Here is a 17,688-nt window from a genome sequence, read left to right as displayed (position 1 = left end):
TATCCTGTAACATAAGATTTGTAGTAATTGTATCAGAACAAGGATGACAACATCCATAAAAGCGAAGCACTGAAACGGTAGGACAAACGGACATTAACACTTGTATCGTATCTGAACTGAAAAATCGGAACATAAATGTATAAATGTCGAATCAAAATTGTAGGTAAATTTGTTGAAAAACTGCTTAAAAACAGGATAATGTTTATGGACATACTAACATTTTTAGGACTTGATTATAGTGTTGCTTCGCTGATTACATTATACTTTGTTGTCCCAGGAATCAATATACCAAAAATTAGATCAATCGGATGATTAGATCACATAAAAATTTGTTGTTAAAAAAGTAAAAAAAATCAACATGTTTAAAATGGACGTACGGACATTATGGTGATGATTATAGAGTTGCTACGCTTTCTAAATCGTACCTAACTATTAAAGGAATCACCATGCATCACCATGAAATCGATAGGACAATTCTAACATGCCTAAATTAACGAAAAAAGCTATCCGTTACGGACGTACGGACGGATCGACCCTAATTATAGAGAAGCTTCGTTTTTTACAATATGGAAATTAATTGTACAATGTAAGGAAATATTTTCTCATTTCTAATTGATTTATATTTATCCTTATATAAATGTAAGAGGATATCTTTCTGTAGCAAAGGATCTCGCTAATCGCTCAGCCGATATGGTTCTTCTTTACAGAGAAGATTCAATAGGCACAGGAGAGATTTCTATTTACTGCTATAGATGCTGAAATATGCACTATTGTAGTGGAAAAACAAGACCTCTATTTCTCATAGCTTCTGAAAAATAGACGTGTATAATTATATGGACAGACTTAAGTTACAGAGTGGCTTGTAAATATATTTAAGTTCAAGATTTTTTTTCAATTTTGTGAAAATTGATTAATTTTGAGTTACCGTAAAATAGCCCTGTTCCATTTCAAGCGCTCTTATGAATTTTTTTACCAAATATATTTTAAGAAAAGTAAAAAGCAAAATTCAACATCACTAAATTTAGAGTATCAACGCATTTGATATTCAACATTATGCATTTAGACTCATTTTGCCTAATTATCCTAGGAATCACTTTTATATCATAAAATAAGATGTAATCAAGAAAGCCAACAAATCATGAACATGGTGAAATTGTAGATAACTGTAAAAACACGTCATGCAACGATTTATATCGATGGGACAATTCAAACACTCCTAAATTAACGATAAGAGCTTTTTTACGGACGGACAGACTGAGAGACGTACAAACGAATGTACATTTGAAATACATAAGTCATTAAATAATATAAGTATAAAAACCTTTACTAAAAAGGAAATCCTTATCGGTCCAGCGGTTAGCGAGATACTCCGGTACAATCACATTAAACAGACATCCTGTTACTTTATAATTATAACTAGCGGCTACGCCCCTAGAGGCCTCTAGGGGCACTTGAGGAGGAGAGAGTCAAATTTAATAACCCAATTTCTTATTTTAAATTTTTAAAGAAAAAGTAAAAAAAAAATTTTGGGGGGACGAAAAAAAAATTTTTTGTTTGGGGGGTTGCCCCCCCCCCCCTCATTTTTAATTTTAGTTAAAAAAAAAATTTTTTTTAATTTTTGTGGAGGGGATTTTTAATTTTTTTGGGGGGTTGGGGGTGTCCCACCCCCCCAAAAATAGTTTAAAACCTTCCCAGGACCTATAAGAAGCTTCATTGTAAAGGAGAACCATATCAGTTCAGCGGTTAGCGAGATCCTTCGGGACAGACAAAAAAAGCTTACTACTTTATATAAAAAAAATACCATATATAATAGGCAGGGGCGTCCAAGCTTTTTATTTTGGGGGGGGTAAACATTTTTTAGGGGGAGGGTAAAAATTTTTTAGGGGGGGGGTAATTCGTGTTTGGGGGGGGTAAAATGGCGCGCGAAGCGCGCCGCAAATTTTTTTTACCCCCCCCAAAATTTTTACCCCGGGGGTAAAATTTGCTTGGGGGGGGTAATTACCCCCCCTGAAATCTGTTGGCAGGGGTAAGTTTAGTTTACCCCCCCCCAAAATTTACCCCCGGGGTAAAATTTTTGGGGGGGGTAATTTAAATTTTATTAAATATATAGTATTAAAATGCGCGCGAATCGCGCAAAAATTTTTTTTATTAGAGATTTTTTATTTTGGGGGGGGGTATTTACCCCCCCAAAATTGTTTGGGGGGGGTAATCGCCCCATTACCCCCCCCCCCCCTTGGACGCCTATGATAATAGGATAGTTTCCTCAGGCCTACTGCACAGATATTTGCATACAAGATATTTGTGTCCACTCAATTTTATCAACAAATTTAATCATTTCATTCAACCTTATCTGTGTGTCTATTTAATTTTCTCGTATTTATTCGAATCCGGTGGATAGGAACCGGTTCTCATCCATACGAAAAAACTATGTCTAGCATCGTATTATATCCAGTTTTCTACGAATATAGAAATGTACAATCATTAGATTAAAACTAGTTTTTTTTTAGCCGGTGCCATCGGCACCACGGGGCTAAAAAAACTAGTTTTAATCTTATAATTGTACATTCTATATCCGCGGAAAGCCGTTTATAATACGATACGAGAAATAACTATTATGTGATTTTGTAACTAGACTTTATATAAAACAAGGATGACAGCATGAATAAAAGCGAAGCTGTAAATTAAGGACAAACGAACAATAAATCATGTAGAGTGTAAGTCTAAACAAAATTGTACATAAATGATGTCATAAATACAGGATACAGTGAAATGACTTTCATTTTAGAAGCTTATATAGATGCTTCGCTTATAACATTGTACCTTGTGTTGTCATAGGAATCATTATTTTAAAAATAAAATGAATAAGTTAATTATGTCTGTAGAAAATTGTTGTCAAAAAGGTTATAAATCAGCTTGTTTTAAATGGACATACAGACTTTCTGGTAACGATTATAAAGTTGCTATGCCTTCTAACTGTTGTTGGATTCATCATGCAACGTTTTTAAATTGATGAGACAATTCTAAAATGTCTAAATTAACGAAGATAGCTAAAAATTACGAACGGGGTTTTAGGCTATTTTCCTGAACTCCCCCACTCACCTCTCTAGAGGCTAGGGCACGGTAACTAGTAGCAGAAAAACTCTTAACATCCATTATAAATATGATAATAATTTTAGGCTAGGAATAAAACGCACAATTTTATAATTGAGTAATTTAATTTTATAAACAGAGAACCATTCTCAATTCTTAGTCAGAGTGGTAACGGAGGTAACCAGAGGGAGACAACAGAAAAGAGGGGTGGGACGAGGGGGATAGGAAAAAAAATAGAGTGTGTAAAAATCACACTTATCTCTGTTGAATATCGCACACACAAATAAACTCACACAGACACACACTCACACAGAAACACACACACACATACACACACACACACTCACACACACGCATACATACAGAAACAAGCACACAAAACTCCGCGAGAGTCAAATACAATTTAGTTTCTTAACAACCACCTCTCCACCAACAGCCCTACAGCAATAAAAAACAACAACAACCCCTCCCTAGTTGTTGTTTAAAGTGGTTGAATACAAGAAGGGGGTGATTTTCTGCGTTCGTGAGAATTTTTATGCTGTGCATTGTTTAATGAAACAATACAATGTGTTTTTTTCATATTGAACAAAAGTGAAATATAAACATTTAATACCGTAATTCACTTGATATTCAAATAAAAACAAATTTATGCAATATTTGCGGTAATAATTAGGTATACTAACATATCATAATTAAGAAAAGTTTTGTTAATTAGCTACTAAATAACTAATTTTCTCGTACTTTTACAATTTTCAGGGTTATTTTGTATCAGTCTAGGGCAAGTTGGCAAGAAAGGAGGAGGGGGGGGGGGGATTTATGCATGACATCTGCGTGGGTCGCTATCTTTGTGGGGCCTACTCTTACTGTATCCTAACCCTGCGGGGCTTCCCATTACCAAATCTAACCTAAGGCAAACCACTAACACTAGAAAAGCTATCCCTCCCCCCCTCTTTTTCAATTCAATTTAATAATAATATATCACTTTGAGGAAAACCTCCTTTCATTTAAATTTTGATATGTTATTATTATTATTAATGAGTGTTTGTTACCATGGTTGACTGTGATCTTGTTATTTATTGTGGAAATCAAGCAAACCACAGGGATCTTCAAATACAAATTATATACCAGCTTTGATTCTGTACCGTTTAGATTTTTTTTTTTTTTAAGCGAAGCTTTTCTATAATTAGGGTCGGTCCGTCCGTACGTCCGTACGTCCTTCCGAGATAGATAGCTTTTATTCGTTAATTTAGGCATGTTAGAATTGTCCTATCGATTTCAAACTTTGCATGATGATTCCTGTAGTAGTTAGGTACGATTTAGAAAGCGTAGCATCTCTATAATCATTACCAGAATGTCCGTACGTCCATTTTAAACATGTTGATTTTTCTACTTTTTAAACAACAAATTTTTATGTGATCTAATTATCCATTTGATCTGATTTTTTGTATATTGATTCCTGGAACAACAAAGAACAATATTATAAGCGAAGCAACTCTATAATCAAGTCCTAAAAATGTAAGTATATCCATAAACATTATCCTGTATCCAGCAGTTTTTCAACAAATTTACTTAGAATTTTCCTTCGACTCTTATACTTCTATATTCTGATTATTCAGTTCAGACACTATACAAGCGTTAATGTCCGTTTGTCCTACCGTTTCAGTGCTTCGCTTTTATGGATGTTGTCATCCTTGTTTAATTAAGATTTAAGCCATACAGCATAACTCTTTGTTTACAAAAAAAAATATAAAAAAAATTGGAGGGTGTTTTTTTATGGGGGGGGGGAGTTAAGGAAGTCCCACCTCCCGCAGGACCAGTAGGTATATTCCTCGAAAAGTAGATCCCAATCAGTTCAGCGGTTACTGAGATCTTAAGCGTTAGACATCGTACTACTTTGTATTTTAGTCAGGGGAAGAATTCTCATCTTTACGAAATCCCAATTATAGTGTACTTTTTGCTTTGCTCATCATAATTTCTCTTCAATTGAACGAACTTATACTTTGAAAATAAATTGCATATTTGAACTCTAATTGCCCATAGTCTTGCTGACTCAACCCTGAAAATAATCAACAAATTTTGTGAACCTCCTGGTAGACTTGAATGTGGTGATATTGTTTATCTTGTTCTTAATTCAACACTAGCATGTCTTACAGGTACAACTTTGTTTACTAGTAGCTTCGCTCCTACCATCTAGGTCCGAAGCCATTATAGGGGGTGCCTAATTTTTATTTTTTATGTGATGTTTTGAAAGTAAGTTGCGTGTATGTTTTTGTGGCCAGTAAGATCTCGTAAACGACTCAACAATTGCTCAACAATTTTAAGGGAACTTCTGGTTGGGCCTAGGGAGGTTATAGTCTATTTTTTGGGGATTATTCAATCCCTTACAGATTAATAGAAATTATTTATCCCCCCATAAAAGTTGTTTTTGTTTTAAATCAAATGTTTGGGGTGCTATGGGTGACCCTACTAGCAATAAAAACAATTTTATGAACTAGTATCAAAGAAAGTAGTCTGTAGAGGAGGATCTTACTAACTGCTGAACTGATATAGTTCTCCTTTGTAATATACAGGCTGTCCCTCGTAAACTGTTTTTTTTTTAAAACGCTTATTACTTCCTTAATATTTGAGCCATCTTAGTAACATAAAAAGTATTTGGCAGCCTACTACTGACTATTTTATGGGGTAATGATTAAAAATCTACAAAATAATCAGGAAAAAATCTACGAGGTATTACATAAGAGGATTATTTTATTGAATTTAGACTAACCCACAAGAAAATATTTGCTTTGTGAACTTTAGGACTAGTTAGGGTCCAAACGGCTGGTCGCTTATAATTTCTAAGCACAAAAATAGAACAATCTTGACATGGCATACTAGAAATTCTCAATATTCAAGAACCTGAAGTGTAATATAAGTGAACAACATGTAAAAATAGGCATAATATTGATATTCTTTGTTAATTTTTCATGTGAGCTCGCTTCAAATGCACACAAGAACCTGAAATGTACCAGATTTTTTAATTTGACTACAATGTCAGTTCTTATAATGTCTTTATGATCCACCATTTGACCACCAGCTGCTTTTAAAGTTAACTAAGGCATATTTTTCTTGTGGATTAGTCTTATATTCACTAAAATTAAATGGTCAGTAGGAGGCTGCCAAATACTTTTATTTTTCTAAGATAGCTCAAAAATTTAGGGAGTAATAAGTGTTTTAAAAAAACAGTTTACGAGGGACACCCTGTAGTTTCTCATAGGTCTTTAGTAGATTTATAACTATTTTGGGGGAGGGTACGCGCACCCTCCCATGAGATATCCCCCCTTAAAAAAAGCTTGCCCTAAAAAAAATATATTTAAAGTTGGAGGTCGCCCCCCCCCCCTCTTCCAGCTCTTATATTTAATGCCACTTGGGGGTAGCTGCTAGTTTTCAAATAAACTATAAATTTAGATTGTCGAGCTCGCGAGCCAGATTACTTGCCGTGGGTGAGGCCGGTCACATGTGCTGGTATAGCCGTCTCCGCCCTAATATTCTTCTCATTACTATACTTTGGAAAGACATGGACGGAGGCGAGGGTAAGATAAATTTCCAGTACTTAATAGTAAGAAGAATATTATCATCTTATTATATACTTAAAGTAGTAAGGAATAAGCTTTTTTTGTCTGAAGCTTAAGATTTCAAAAAATACTGAACTTCTCCTCTTTAGGAAAGTCTCACATAGGATGATTTTAAGCTATTTCATTTTTAGATTTAAGCCCCTAGATGGTTTAGGGTATTTTTTTACCTCCTTCTTACAATAAAAAGCACCTATATGTTACTATAACTCCACCATTTTTTTACTTTTTCTATTTAAATCTAAAATAAATAAAAAATTGGGTTGGACGAAGCCATTAGCATTATATAAAGTAGTAAGCTTTTTTGTCTGTAGTGAAGGGTCAATATGGTTCTCCTTTACAGTGAAGCTTCTTTTAAGTTGAAATGGTTTAAGGCTATGATTCTACCCTTCCATATCCCTAGTATATTAAGACCCTATATGCTAGGGGCACAACCGCTAGTAAACATATAAGGTTGCCTGTGCTTATGTCGTATTAGTTGAACCTGGACTGAATAGTCAACGTGTCAACTCAGAGCTTAGACTCTTGGTCCTTCACCTCAAACCCCTGGTCCAGTACAACATAGTAGACAACAAACCATTTGATTTCACAATCTTTGTATCTTTATATAAGGTTACTTTTTATTAATCTACTCTCTATCCTAAACCATAAGAAAAATACACTCTATCCCAATGAAATTATCAGGAACTACTTGAATAGGAAAGTATATCCTTATATTTAAATTCAGTCTTGGAATCGTTCGTTTTCAATCGAGATTTTTTTCAGGTGGGATATTGAGTTAGGACAAAAGCCTGGATTTCCTTATTGTATCTTCATAATTTAAAAAAAACATTAAAATTTTGTTTATTTATTCGAATCCGGTGGATAGGAACCGGTTCTCATCCATACGAAAATTTGGTTTCCCCAATCTTAAGATAATACGAAAATGTAAAATTTAAAAAAGGTTCATATGACGTAAATTCTGTTTGTCTTCATATGAAATTAGTTTTGTACTGATAGGAATTTGAGAAAATCAAGAAAATGGCAACCAAAAGAAAAGAGAGAAAGGTTTTGAAATGTGTGATTTAGAAATACCTAATAATAACTTAGAACTGTTTTTACAGGATTTTTACTAAAAACAAATTTATTAACTAACGATTTATTATTTACTTTTTGTGACTTGTACCTTCTGCTGTTATGTCAGATGTTAGAAACTGATAATCTTGCAGAATCAGGACTTCAAGACAAAGGTCGAGCAATCAAGGGGCTGTAATATTTTGGATGTTTTTGCTCAGAGAACAGTAGTAGAACAGTCGAAATAAACTTTATTTATAGAGTATCTTCATTACCTAATAAACTAACATTTTCATTGCTAACTTTCTTTAACAATAACTGTGCAAAAAAGTGTACAAAAAAAGAAAATAAAGCAATTTGCAACAAGAACGTCATAGCCATGAGCTAAAAATATGCATAGCTGCATTAAAATGCATCATCCTTTCAAACGTGACTTTGTTGTTTCTATACCAACGAATAACTTTGCCTCATTTATTTTTAAGTCACATTTACTAAACGTGAAATAAAAATAAAACTCGTGTAGCTTGAAATTACAAGTTTAGGTTGAAAATCTAAATATTTTTAGAAACAAAGCTTTTTTATAATTATTGTCGTTTATTTTTTCTCATTTCTGATTACTTTTTTTCTTTATTGTATATAAATTTAGGCATGTTATGATTGTCCTATCGATTTGAAACTGGGCATGATGATTTTTGTAGCAATTAGGTATAATTCAAAAAACGTAGTCACTCCAAATCATAATTAAAAAGTCATTTCATTCATTTGAAACATGTTATGAGCGAATCATCACTATAATCAAATTCAAGTCTTCTAAGTAAGTATGTCCTTAAAGACTATCCTGTATTTAAGAATTTTGCAACATATTAACATTAAATTTATTTTAGCCTTGAAAATTGATAGTTTGTTATTGAAATGCTGTTTATCATTTAACTTTTCTACCCCTTAAGATGTCTGGGTTTTCCTAATGAAACCCTATAAAAGATATATAAATAAATGCTTGCTAGGTAACCAATGCATATTTTTAGCATTTGCATTAAATCAAAACAAAATAATAATATCTCAATTTCTGAAACGAGAAATACTGTTCAAAATGCTGCAATTTTTTAACAAAGAAAATTTCTTCTATAAATGATTTTTGCACTATGCCATTACTACTATATTTGGCGCGTGACTTTATGTATGAAAGAATTACCCTAACAATTTCAAATATTGATTCCCTTGAGAATTGAATTGGTTTTAATAAATTGAGAAGAAAGAATGCCAAAAAAAGGAGATAAAAGATTTTTAAATTGTATTAATTGAGGGTATATAATAATATATTTACAATGCAAAGGTAAAAAAATAAAAATTAAAAAAAATTAACTTAAATGGAGGCTTTTTATAGTTCCTATAAAAAATGACTTTATGCTGGCCTACGATTTGTTAATTAAAATATATACTGGCCTGCTCTTGGTAGTTTAGTCTGTATATTGGCCTATCAATTGTCATTTGTATTGTATCATGTCATTATTTATGGGCACTTTAAAGAGCTTCACTTAAATGATGATTTTTCCAACTATCATATCCCATAATATTTAGAATAATGTTCATATTGACATGACATTTCATGCGACGTATTTTTATTGAATATTTACACACTTTTTCTAATAGAGTTAGTATAAGAATTCTAAAAGTTATTATAAGAATTTTATAAAATGATAATGACGTTTATGCTTTTTTGTGCAGGGGGGGGGGGGGGTTAGAATTGAATAGGGAGAATAATTGACTTTCACGTTGTGAAAGTCATTCTATAATACAAAGTAGTACGATGTCTGTCTGTCTGAAGCTTAAGATCTCAGTAACCACTAGACCGATTGAGCTGTAATCTTTAGGGAATATACCTACTGGTCCTTTGATGGTTTTAAGCTATTTTATTGGGAGGTTGGACAACCCCCCATAAAATGAAAAATACCCCCCCCCCCAAAAAAAAACCTAAAATTTAAAAAAGGGGGTCGTTTACCCCCCCCCCCCCCCAAGAAAAAAAAATCCCACCCAAAAATTCTTTTTTGATTATTCTTTTTAAATTTAAATAACACAAAAATAGGTAGATCAAACCTATTGATGCAAAGCCACTAGAGGCTAGGGGCGAAGCTAATTATAAAGTATCTACGCTAATAGTGTGAGAGTAAAACAGGTTTTATTTCCAAGTATTAACTTTAGTTATAGAGTAGCTACGAAATACTAAGCAATCAAACACGCTCTTTTAGTCTTAAATACTGTAATTCAATTCATTTATTTTCCGCGTGGATTTATGTTTTCCGTAAAGGTATAACCAGTTTTTAATCCAACAGAAATCAATCGGATTCGGAGTTATACCGTAGAAAAAAAATCTGAACAATTAAAAAATAATGAACTTTTCTTAATTATAAGGGCACAGACCGTCGATTACTGCGGAAGCAAGACAGTCTGACCGGCCACGAAGGAGTTAACTGGAACCGGCTGAAAATCAGCGTCCTGGCAGGATCCAACAGGTACAGAAAAAAACTTCAACTTGTTTACCAGTTGAGAATGATTACTGTTCAGACAAAAGTGACTGTTTTGCTGTATATGAATGTACAATGTACATGTTTGCTTTGCTAGACTGTAAATGTTATCAATAAAGAAATAATACATTATACTTATATGTATATGAAGATCATTTTAAATTAGTTTTTAATTCCATTTCTGTGAAAAATGTAATTAGGAACTTATTAGAGAATTTATTTAGCCAATTCCCTTGCACCCTGCGAATATTTTGCAACAATTTTACAGGAAGCCTTTGCAGTGCAGTAATGCAAACACAAAAAAGTGTAAACAAAACAATTTAAGTTGAAATAAGTTTATTTTCTTTATACATAAAAGGAAAAATTTTTGAGATTTGGTCAGAGTTGGTTTTATACAAATCAATGAGAAAATTAACTTCTTTAGATCTAAGTAGCGATGTGGAGCCGTAGTTTTGGGGGGCTGCTCCAACTTTCCATTTTAACAAATTAGGCAACTATTAAACCCCGAACCACTTCATTATGCAATCTATATTTTGCTGGATATTTTGTCTATGGTAGTCCATAAGTGTACAGCTTTACAGTATATTGTTTCTATTTGTTAAAGCAACACGTATGATAAAAGAAAAAGATTCTTTTTAAAGTAAAATGCTTATATATCAATTGAAATCTATATTTTTTTTATTTTTTACTGATCCACTTCATTATGCAAATCAAAATAAAATCAATGGGAAAACGTTTGTTTTGCACTTTTCTTCACTTTTCAAAATTGATTATGATAAAATAACAATTTTTTAAGGGATTTATGCATTAATTATAATGAAAAACAGTTTAAGGTAGATTTTAATGATTTTTCTAACTAATAAATAATTTTAAAAAAGAAATTCTATTCCGATCACTTTAGAGGACAGCTGCTGACCCCCAGTCTTATGGATGAAGCTAAATACATGTTAAAAATAAAAATAACCCTCAAAAATATACAAAAATGTTTTTTGATGTGTTAAAAAAATCCATTTTAAAATCTTGATTTTGAGGACGACGGCCTTTAAGATGCTCTTACTGGTGGGGATGGTGAGCTAAATGTTATCAAAGTGCATGCCCATAATGAATACTTATATATTGAACTATGGTCCAATTTTTGTAGTCATAGCAGCCTCCAGCCACGCAATATTAAAAAAGAAAAAAAATACAATTTTAATTACTAAAATTCATAAAGTAAATAATGTAGTTTTTTGATAATGGTTATGTTTCATGTCGTGAGGCTCTATTGGAGGCTGCTATGACTACAAAAAATGGTACATAGGTTAATAGACAAGTTGTTGTAATGGTCATGTACTTAGATAACATTTGGCTCACCATCACCACCAGTAAGAACATCTTTAAGGCCATCATCCTCAAAATAAAGATTTTAAAATGGATTTTTTAAACACAACAAAAAAACATTTTTGTGAACATTTGAGGGTTATTTTTATCTTTAACATGTATTTAGCTTCATCCATAAGACTGGGGGTCAGCAGCTGTCCTCTAAAGTGATAGGGATTGAATTTAATTTTTAAAATTATCTATTAGTTAGAAAAATCATTAAATCTACCTTAAACTGTTTTTCATTATAATTAATGCATAAATCCCTTAAAAAATTGTTATTTTATCATAATCAATTTTGAAAAGTGGAGAAAAGTGCAAAACAAACGTTTTCCCATTGATTTTATTTTGATTTGCATAATGAAGTGGATCAGTAGAAAATCAAAAAATATAGATTTCAATTGATATATAAGCATTTTACTTTAAAAAGAATCTTTTTCTTTTATCATACGTGTTGCTTTAACAAATAGAAACAATGTACTGTAAAACTGTATACTTATGGACTACCATAGACAAAATATCCAGGAAAATATAGATTGCATAATGAAGTGGTTCGGGGTTTAGTTCGTTTTACTATTTTCATTTGAGAAAAATCATTAACTAGAAAATATTCTAATGAGGCAAAATATTGAATAGGTAAATCATCATGATTTGTATATTATCAGTGCAGGGAGGGAGGGACAATGGACTGGTAATTACACTGGTACCTAAAGTTTTATCAACACGTTATTTAATTTGCTGGTTAAAAAACTTTGGATACTTTATTTAAAGTTTGATTAGTTGGTTCAAAACTAGATGGGTCAAATAATCATACTCTACCGAAGGGGCATAGAGAAAAAAATAAAAGAGTGGAATCGAAGCAACTAGAAGGCGAAAATAGGCAGTGGGCCTTGAGGCCTACTCAGCGCTGTTGCCGCGCTAAAATTTATTGCTATTCCACTACTTTTCAAATGGGAGGATTAAAAATTATTAAAAAAAATATTTTTTTACTTTTTACTATTTCCATATTTAGGGCAAGAATATTAGATTAGATATTTTCGTTTTAATGTTTTAATGAAAAATTACATAGAATTTTATTTTTATTTAAAAAAAATTTGTTCATGAAAGATGAATCATTCTATTTCTAAAAAGGGGGAAATTTTTTTCATAATGAACATTCAGCTGATTCTGACCGCCCACGGCTGTTTGCTAAATATCGCTTTTCTTTTTATTCGCATATTTATTTATGATTGACTTACAAAAAGCCCTGGGCGGCTTTTGATTTTCGTCTGCTTCTAAATTTAGGGATGGGGAAGTAGTATTTTACCATGAAAAAGGGGTGAGTATTCATCCTCTTATCCTTTTCCTTATGCGAAGGGGTAATTTTGTTTGACATCCTTGTGGATGCATGTCCATTTATCATTCATTTTCTTATTCCTTGTAATCTTTTGCATAATATTTTTGTTTTAACACCTAATTAATGATACTAGGTTCACTAAATGATTAATTATAATTTAGAAATCAGCAGAATTCTGGTTCTCCCCCGGACACGCCAAGATTACATCAAGGAGGACCAAGGTAATTTTGTTAGTAGCTGTCAAGCTTCTCTGAAAAACTAGTGTATCAGATAATTTTATCATTCAGGGATATTGCCTAAATTTATGGCTGTAGTCTTCATTAACTTGAAACCTTACCAAATACATTCTACTATATCACTATGTTCCTGACAGTGACAAAAAATCGATTTTTACATTTTGGAAAATACACTTTTAAACAATTGTTTAGTAATATACACAAGTTTTTGGAAATAAAGCCGAAAGAATTAGCTCTTTACTATGAAAAATAAGAATTTGATGTGTAATTACACCAGAGGTTTGGAATTAAGTTCCTTTTCATCAAAGTAAACAACTATTTTTTCGGTCAACTAAACTACATTTCAAATCAGTGTGAACCAATTATTTTTAAAGCTATTTTTGAGTATTATATATTTTTGGAATCAGTATATAATAATTTATACGTTTAGCCTTTAAAAGAAGTCAAATCTCCATTTTTTGTTGTAATTGTAGGTACTTTTCTAGACATACCCGTTTCTTGTAAGATAAACAATTTTCTTGAAATGAAAATTTTACGTTTGGGTCCAGAACTAAAAATGGCAAAGGATGGCAATAAAATCCTCTCGTATGAGTAAATTAGAACTATGTATAATATCATAGAACCTTAGCCTAATCTCCCGAAATCTAGCGAAGTTTGCTTTTTTAAGCTCTTAAGTAACTAGGGTTAACCAAAAAATAACAATTTTTAAGTCATAAAAGTAATATATATTTCTTATTACTTAAAACACCTATTCAATTAAACTTAAAGTAAAGAAAAGTTTTAAAATCAAATAAATGATTATCCAATAATGTTTAAGCTCTTATCTGAACTATACCTTTTTATTAGGGGGGCAGGGGGGGGGGGGGTTGCTATATATATTAATCTTGGATCCCATTAAAGCTAGAAGTCTAAAAATTTTGTATGTGTTTTGCTTGATCAAGAAAAAATATTCTGATTTTATATTTTTAACATTATATACTCCCTTTACCCTTTTATTGAGCAACCTTTCACAAAAGGTTCTTTCATACTTATTAACAAAGAAGAGTAGAATTTATGTTGATTAAGATAGAAACTGTTTCCTTTAAAGTAAAATGAAAATAAAAATTAAAGTCTTACATATCTATGATCTAAAGGGATAAGACAATTGCCGATAAATTAATGTATATCCCCAATGCTAATACATAAAATTGCCCCTTCTATAAATTACAATTAGTTGTTGAAATGTTTGGACACTCAACTAATAAACCAACCAATCAAATTAATAAAGTCTAAAAGTTGTTATGCCTACAAATGAGAAAACACTATTATAAAACATTGTGGACTAGAAAAATAAACAGCCCATTGTTCCATCCCTCCCTGCTAAAAAAAACAAACAGAAAATGAGTAAGAAATTGACTGATCTGTATGTAAACTTTGTATTAGAAATCTCAAAATATAAATTTCAGGGGCAGCAGTTTGCGGTAAAACGGCTGCAGATTTTCATTAAATTTTTGTTGGTCGTGTAATGTTGTTAGATTAGCTTAAGTTTAAAATTTGAAGTCTCTAAGTCAAAAATTGAGGTAACAGGAGCTAATTAAAGATTTCTTGAGACCTGCAGGACCTCCAGGATAATACCTGGAACCGGAAATTTACTTGAACAACTAGATTTCATATTGGGATGTAGTATTATAGGATATTTTAGTATTTGGTAAGATGAAATGCTAAGTTTAAGTCATGAAAAAATATTTTTGCTCTTTACCTGTATGATCCTGCCAGGTATCCTGGCATCCTGTGCCCGCCAGGATGGAGATATTCAACTTTCAGGTATGTGTCGTGCCCATTTTAAACATTATAAACAAGTCACTCAGTTAAAGCTCTATATCTTTCACACACAGAAAATGAGATAGAAAATACCTGTAAGGGGGGGGGGGGATCACCCCCCCCCCCCCTCCAACTGTTAAGGGTTACCTAACATTGATTATTGGGTTGTGCAATATCTTTTGATATAATTCCCGTCAATGTAGCTCAAAAACAAAGGAAGTTACAGCTTCTGAAATGTGCTTATTAGACTATCTTTACACCCCCCTTGACGCCCTTTGTGTAAAACCCCTATTATAAGTATTTTTCACAATTATTTTAAAAGATATATGTATACTTATTGCATTTTAAATAAAATTTCATTAAAATTTTCAAATATACACTCTCTATGATTTTTTGTCATTTTTCGGGATTTCTGGAACACAGTGTATATGTCAGCTTAGCGCTATGGGGTAAATGCCTTGGACAAAAATCGACAAAATTTTTAGTCACAAGCGCATCTACTGTCGGATTTGAACTTTGACCTCGCTGCAGAGATGTTAATAATGGTACTATTATATCTGGCTCGTGACAACACTTTTGCGATAAACTCAAAACATGTGCAACTTATTATTATGAACAGTTCCATAAGACAAAGGTCGCGCAAACAATAGGTTGGTTGTTCCAAAATATGTCAGTGTAAGATTTCCCAATAACCAGGGTTTCATTCCAATGAGGGCAAAAACTGTTAACAAACCATGCATCTTATCTTTCGATTTAATTTGACCATGCATCTTACCTTTCGATTTAATTTCAAATAAAAGGGGTAATTACACGAAATTCATTTAAACTTAAATATAGTGAACTTCATGTTTACCTGATCAATGGTTTTTAACTAAATTTGAAGGAATTTCAATTTTCTGCCATGTAGTTCAAAATACAATGAAGACTTAAACGTATTTTTGTGATATGTGCAATTTATATAGCTGGCTTATTTGCACAAAAACAGCATAACGACTAATTTGATGATGTCTATTTGTTTGTTAATTCTTGTAATACAAAATTATTTATGTTTGATGGTATACTTGTTGGTTCTGCTTGAAATATTTTTTTCTGAAATGCACTTCATACAACTATCCCTTATGTTGGCTTGCTATTGCTGCCAGCTTACACCAATAACGAAATTAATTCGAAAAAAATCACGAAACCTATACGTGTTTTTCAGCTGTCGTTTTGGGGCAACACATCGTAAGATTGACGACCTCTCTATTTGCCCCCCAAATATTATTTTAGATTTATTTCGCTTATTGGTTATACCTTATTCCTGTATTGCTGCGCTACTTCATACATATTTGTACTTGTTTAGGCATGTCTCCGAGTTGGAAATGGCCATGTACGAAACAAAAACCTGATATTTACCTCAAAGATCTTCAAGACCGGCATATTATATTTAATAATCATGAAATGTGCCCATTTATAAGATAACAAATAAAAAAAATTACTTTATTATAGAAAAAATCTAGCTAACAATAATTATAGGTATAGTTATTACATTTTACATATTTGGTATCACAAAGTTAGGTATATAATTAATTAAATTGGAAAGAAAAAATCTTTTTTTTTATACTATTCAAAACAGAGTTAGCTCAAATATACATTTTAAAAGCATTAAATATAAAAAATATAGGTAAAAACATAACATATTTCGAAAAATCTTACATGTAAAAATTGAGGACAGGCAAAAAGCGTCATCTTTTGCAAAACTTTAATGATACTATATAATTATTATCGTAGATAAAAAAAAATTTAAATTTGCATATAAAAGGCTGAGGGTCACTTCATGACAAATTTTGTATGCGATGACGTTTTTTGACTGCCTCCTTTAACACACATATATAATAGCCGAATACTCTAAACTATTGTAAAAATGTTGTTACATTTTAAACTTGTTAAATATATTTATTTAATTTAATACATTTTCTTTTAATTTGACAAAGCTATTTTATAATGTCCGAAAGAGATATTTATTTGTGTACGCCACGTAATGAGATTATTTACTTTTTAAAAACACACCAAGTAGAAGAAAGTAGCCGACTGTATGTATATGATATACTTATGTATGTGTGTGTGTCCTATCGACCATCTACTCTTAGAAATGCTTAAAATTTTCTTTTACATATTGAATAAATACATGTGAAGAAAAGCATTTAATTACCCCCCCCCCCCCCAATTTTTCAAAGGCCATTCACGATGCTTAAAATTCTACTTGTTACATCTAATTTACTTCAATAATTTTCACTTTTCTATAATATAATTTAGCTTTATTTTCATGGATATTGGTATTCTTGTATCGACACAAAAAAAACTTTAGGTACACATTTGTTAATAGTTACATATAATTTACAAAGTTGCATGCATATCAAACAGCTTTAAGGTGACATCTTCTAATAGACCAAATTAAGAAGAATAATACCATGAGAAGTATTTAATATATTTAGCTACCAAATTTTGATTGATTCCTCAAATGTGTTTGTAGTTTTATAATACTATGAAAATTATTATAAAATGTTCACCTTCAATTTTTTTTTGTAAAAAATACTTCATGTTTAAGTTAAGAAAGAGGGACATGATCCTGAAAATTAAGTGTACATTTTGAAGCATGCTATACTTGTTTGTAGGAAGCTAAATATAAATTCTTTTCATCT

At 31.8% G+C, this 17,688-nt stretch overlaps 1 protein-coding gene across 1 annotated transcript; it reads left to right on the top strand.

Moving 5' to 3' along the window:
* The first annotated feature begins 3,499 nt into the window (after positions 1 to 3,499).
* On the top strand, positions 3,500 to 16,955 carry LOC145315836 (uncharacterized). Its single transcript, XM_080155954.1, has 7 exons — positions 3,500 to 3,763; positions 4,130 to 4,190; positions 5,131 to 5,243; positions 6,538 to 6,662; positions 10,164 to 10,264; positions 13,133 to 13,192; positions 16,350 to 16,955. The coding sequence occupies exons 2-7, from the start codon at positions 4,141 to 4,143 to the stop codon at positions 16,393 to 16,395; spliced, it is 495 nt and encodes a 164-aa protein (XP_080012080.1). The 5' UTR covers positions 3,500 to 3,763; positions 4,130 to 4,140; the 3' UTR covers positions 16,396 to 16,955.
* Positions 16,956 to 17,688: the final 733 nt, after the last annotated feature.

Source organism: Acartia tonsa, chromosome 4 (genome assembly GCF_053477335.1).
Source record: "Acartia tonsa isolate MP-2025a chromosome 4, ASM5347733v1, whole genome shotgun sequence".
Classification (NCBI taxonomy): Eukaryota; Metazoa; Arthropoda; class Copepoda; order Calanoida; family Acartiidae; genus Acartia; species Acartia tonsa.
Note: the sequence above shows the minus strand (reverse complement) of the source record. Positions and strands in the feature narration are given on the sequence as shown.

What these genes read in the sequence shown, in the direction of transcription:
- LOC145315836 (XM_080155954.1), top strand. Translation starts at nt 4,141, where the DNA reads ATGGTTGACTGTGATCTTGTTATTTATTGTGGAAATCAAGCAAACCAC. An exon ending in GTCCTGGCAGGATCCAACAG is followed by an intron (nt 10,265 to 13,132) that starts GTACAGAAAAAA and finishes ATTATAATTTAG; the next exon opens with AAATCAGCAGAATTCTGGTT. An exon ending in TTACATCAAGGAGGACCAAG is followed by an intron (nt 13,193 to 16,349) that starts GTAATTTTGTTA and finishes GTACTTGTTTAG; the next exon opens with GCATGTCTCCGAGTTGGAAA.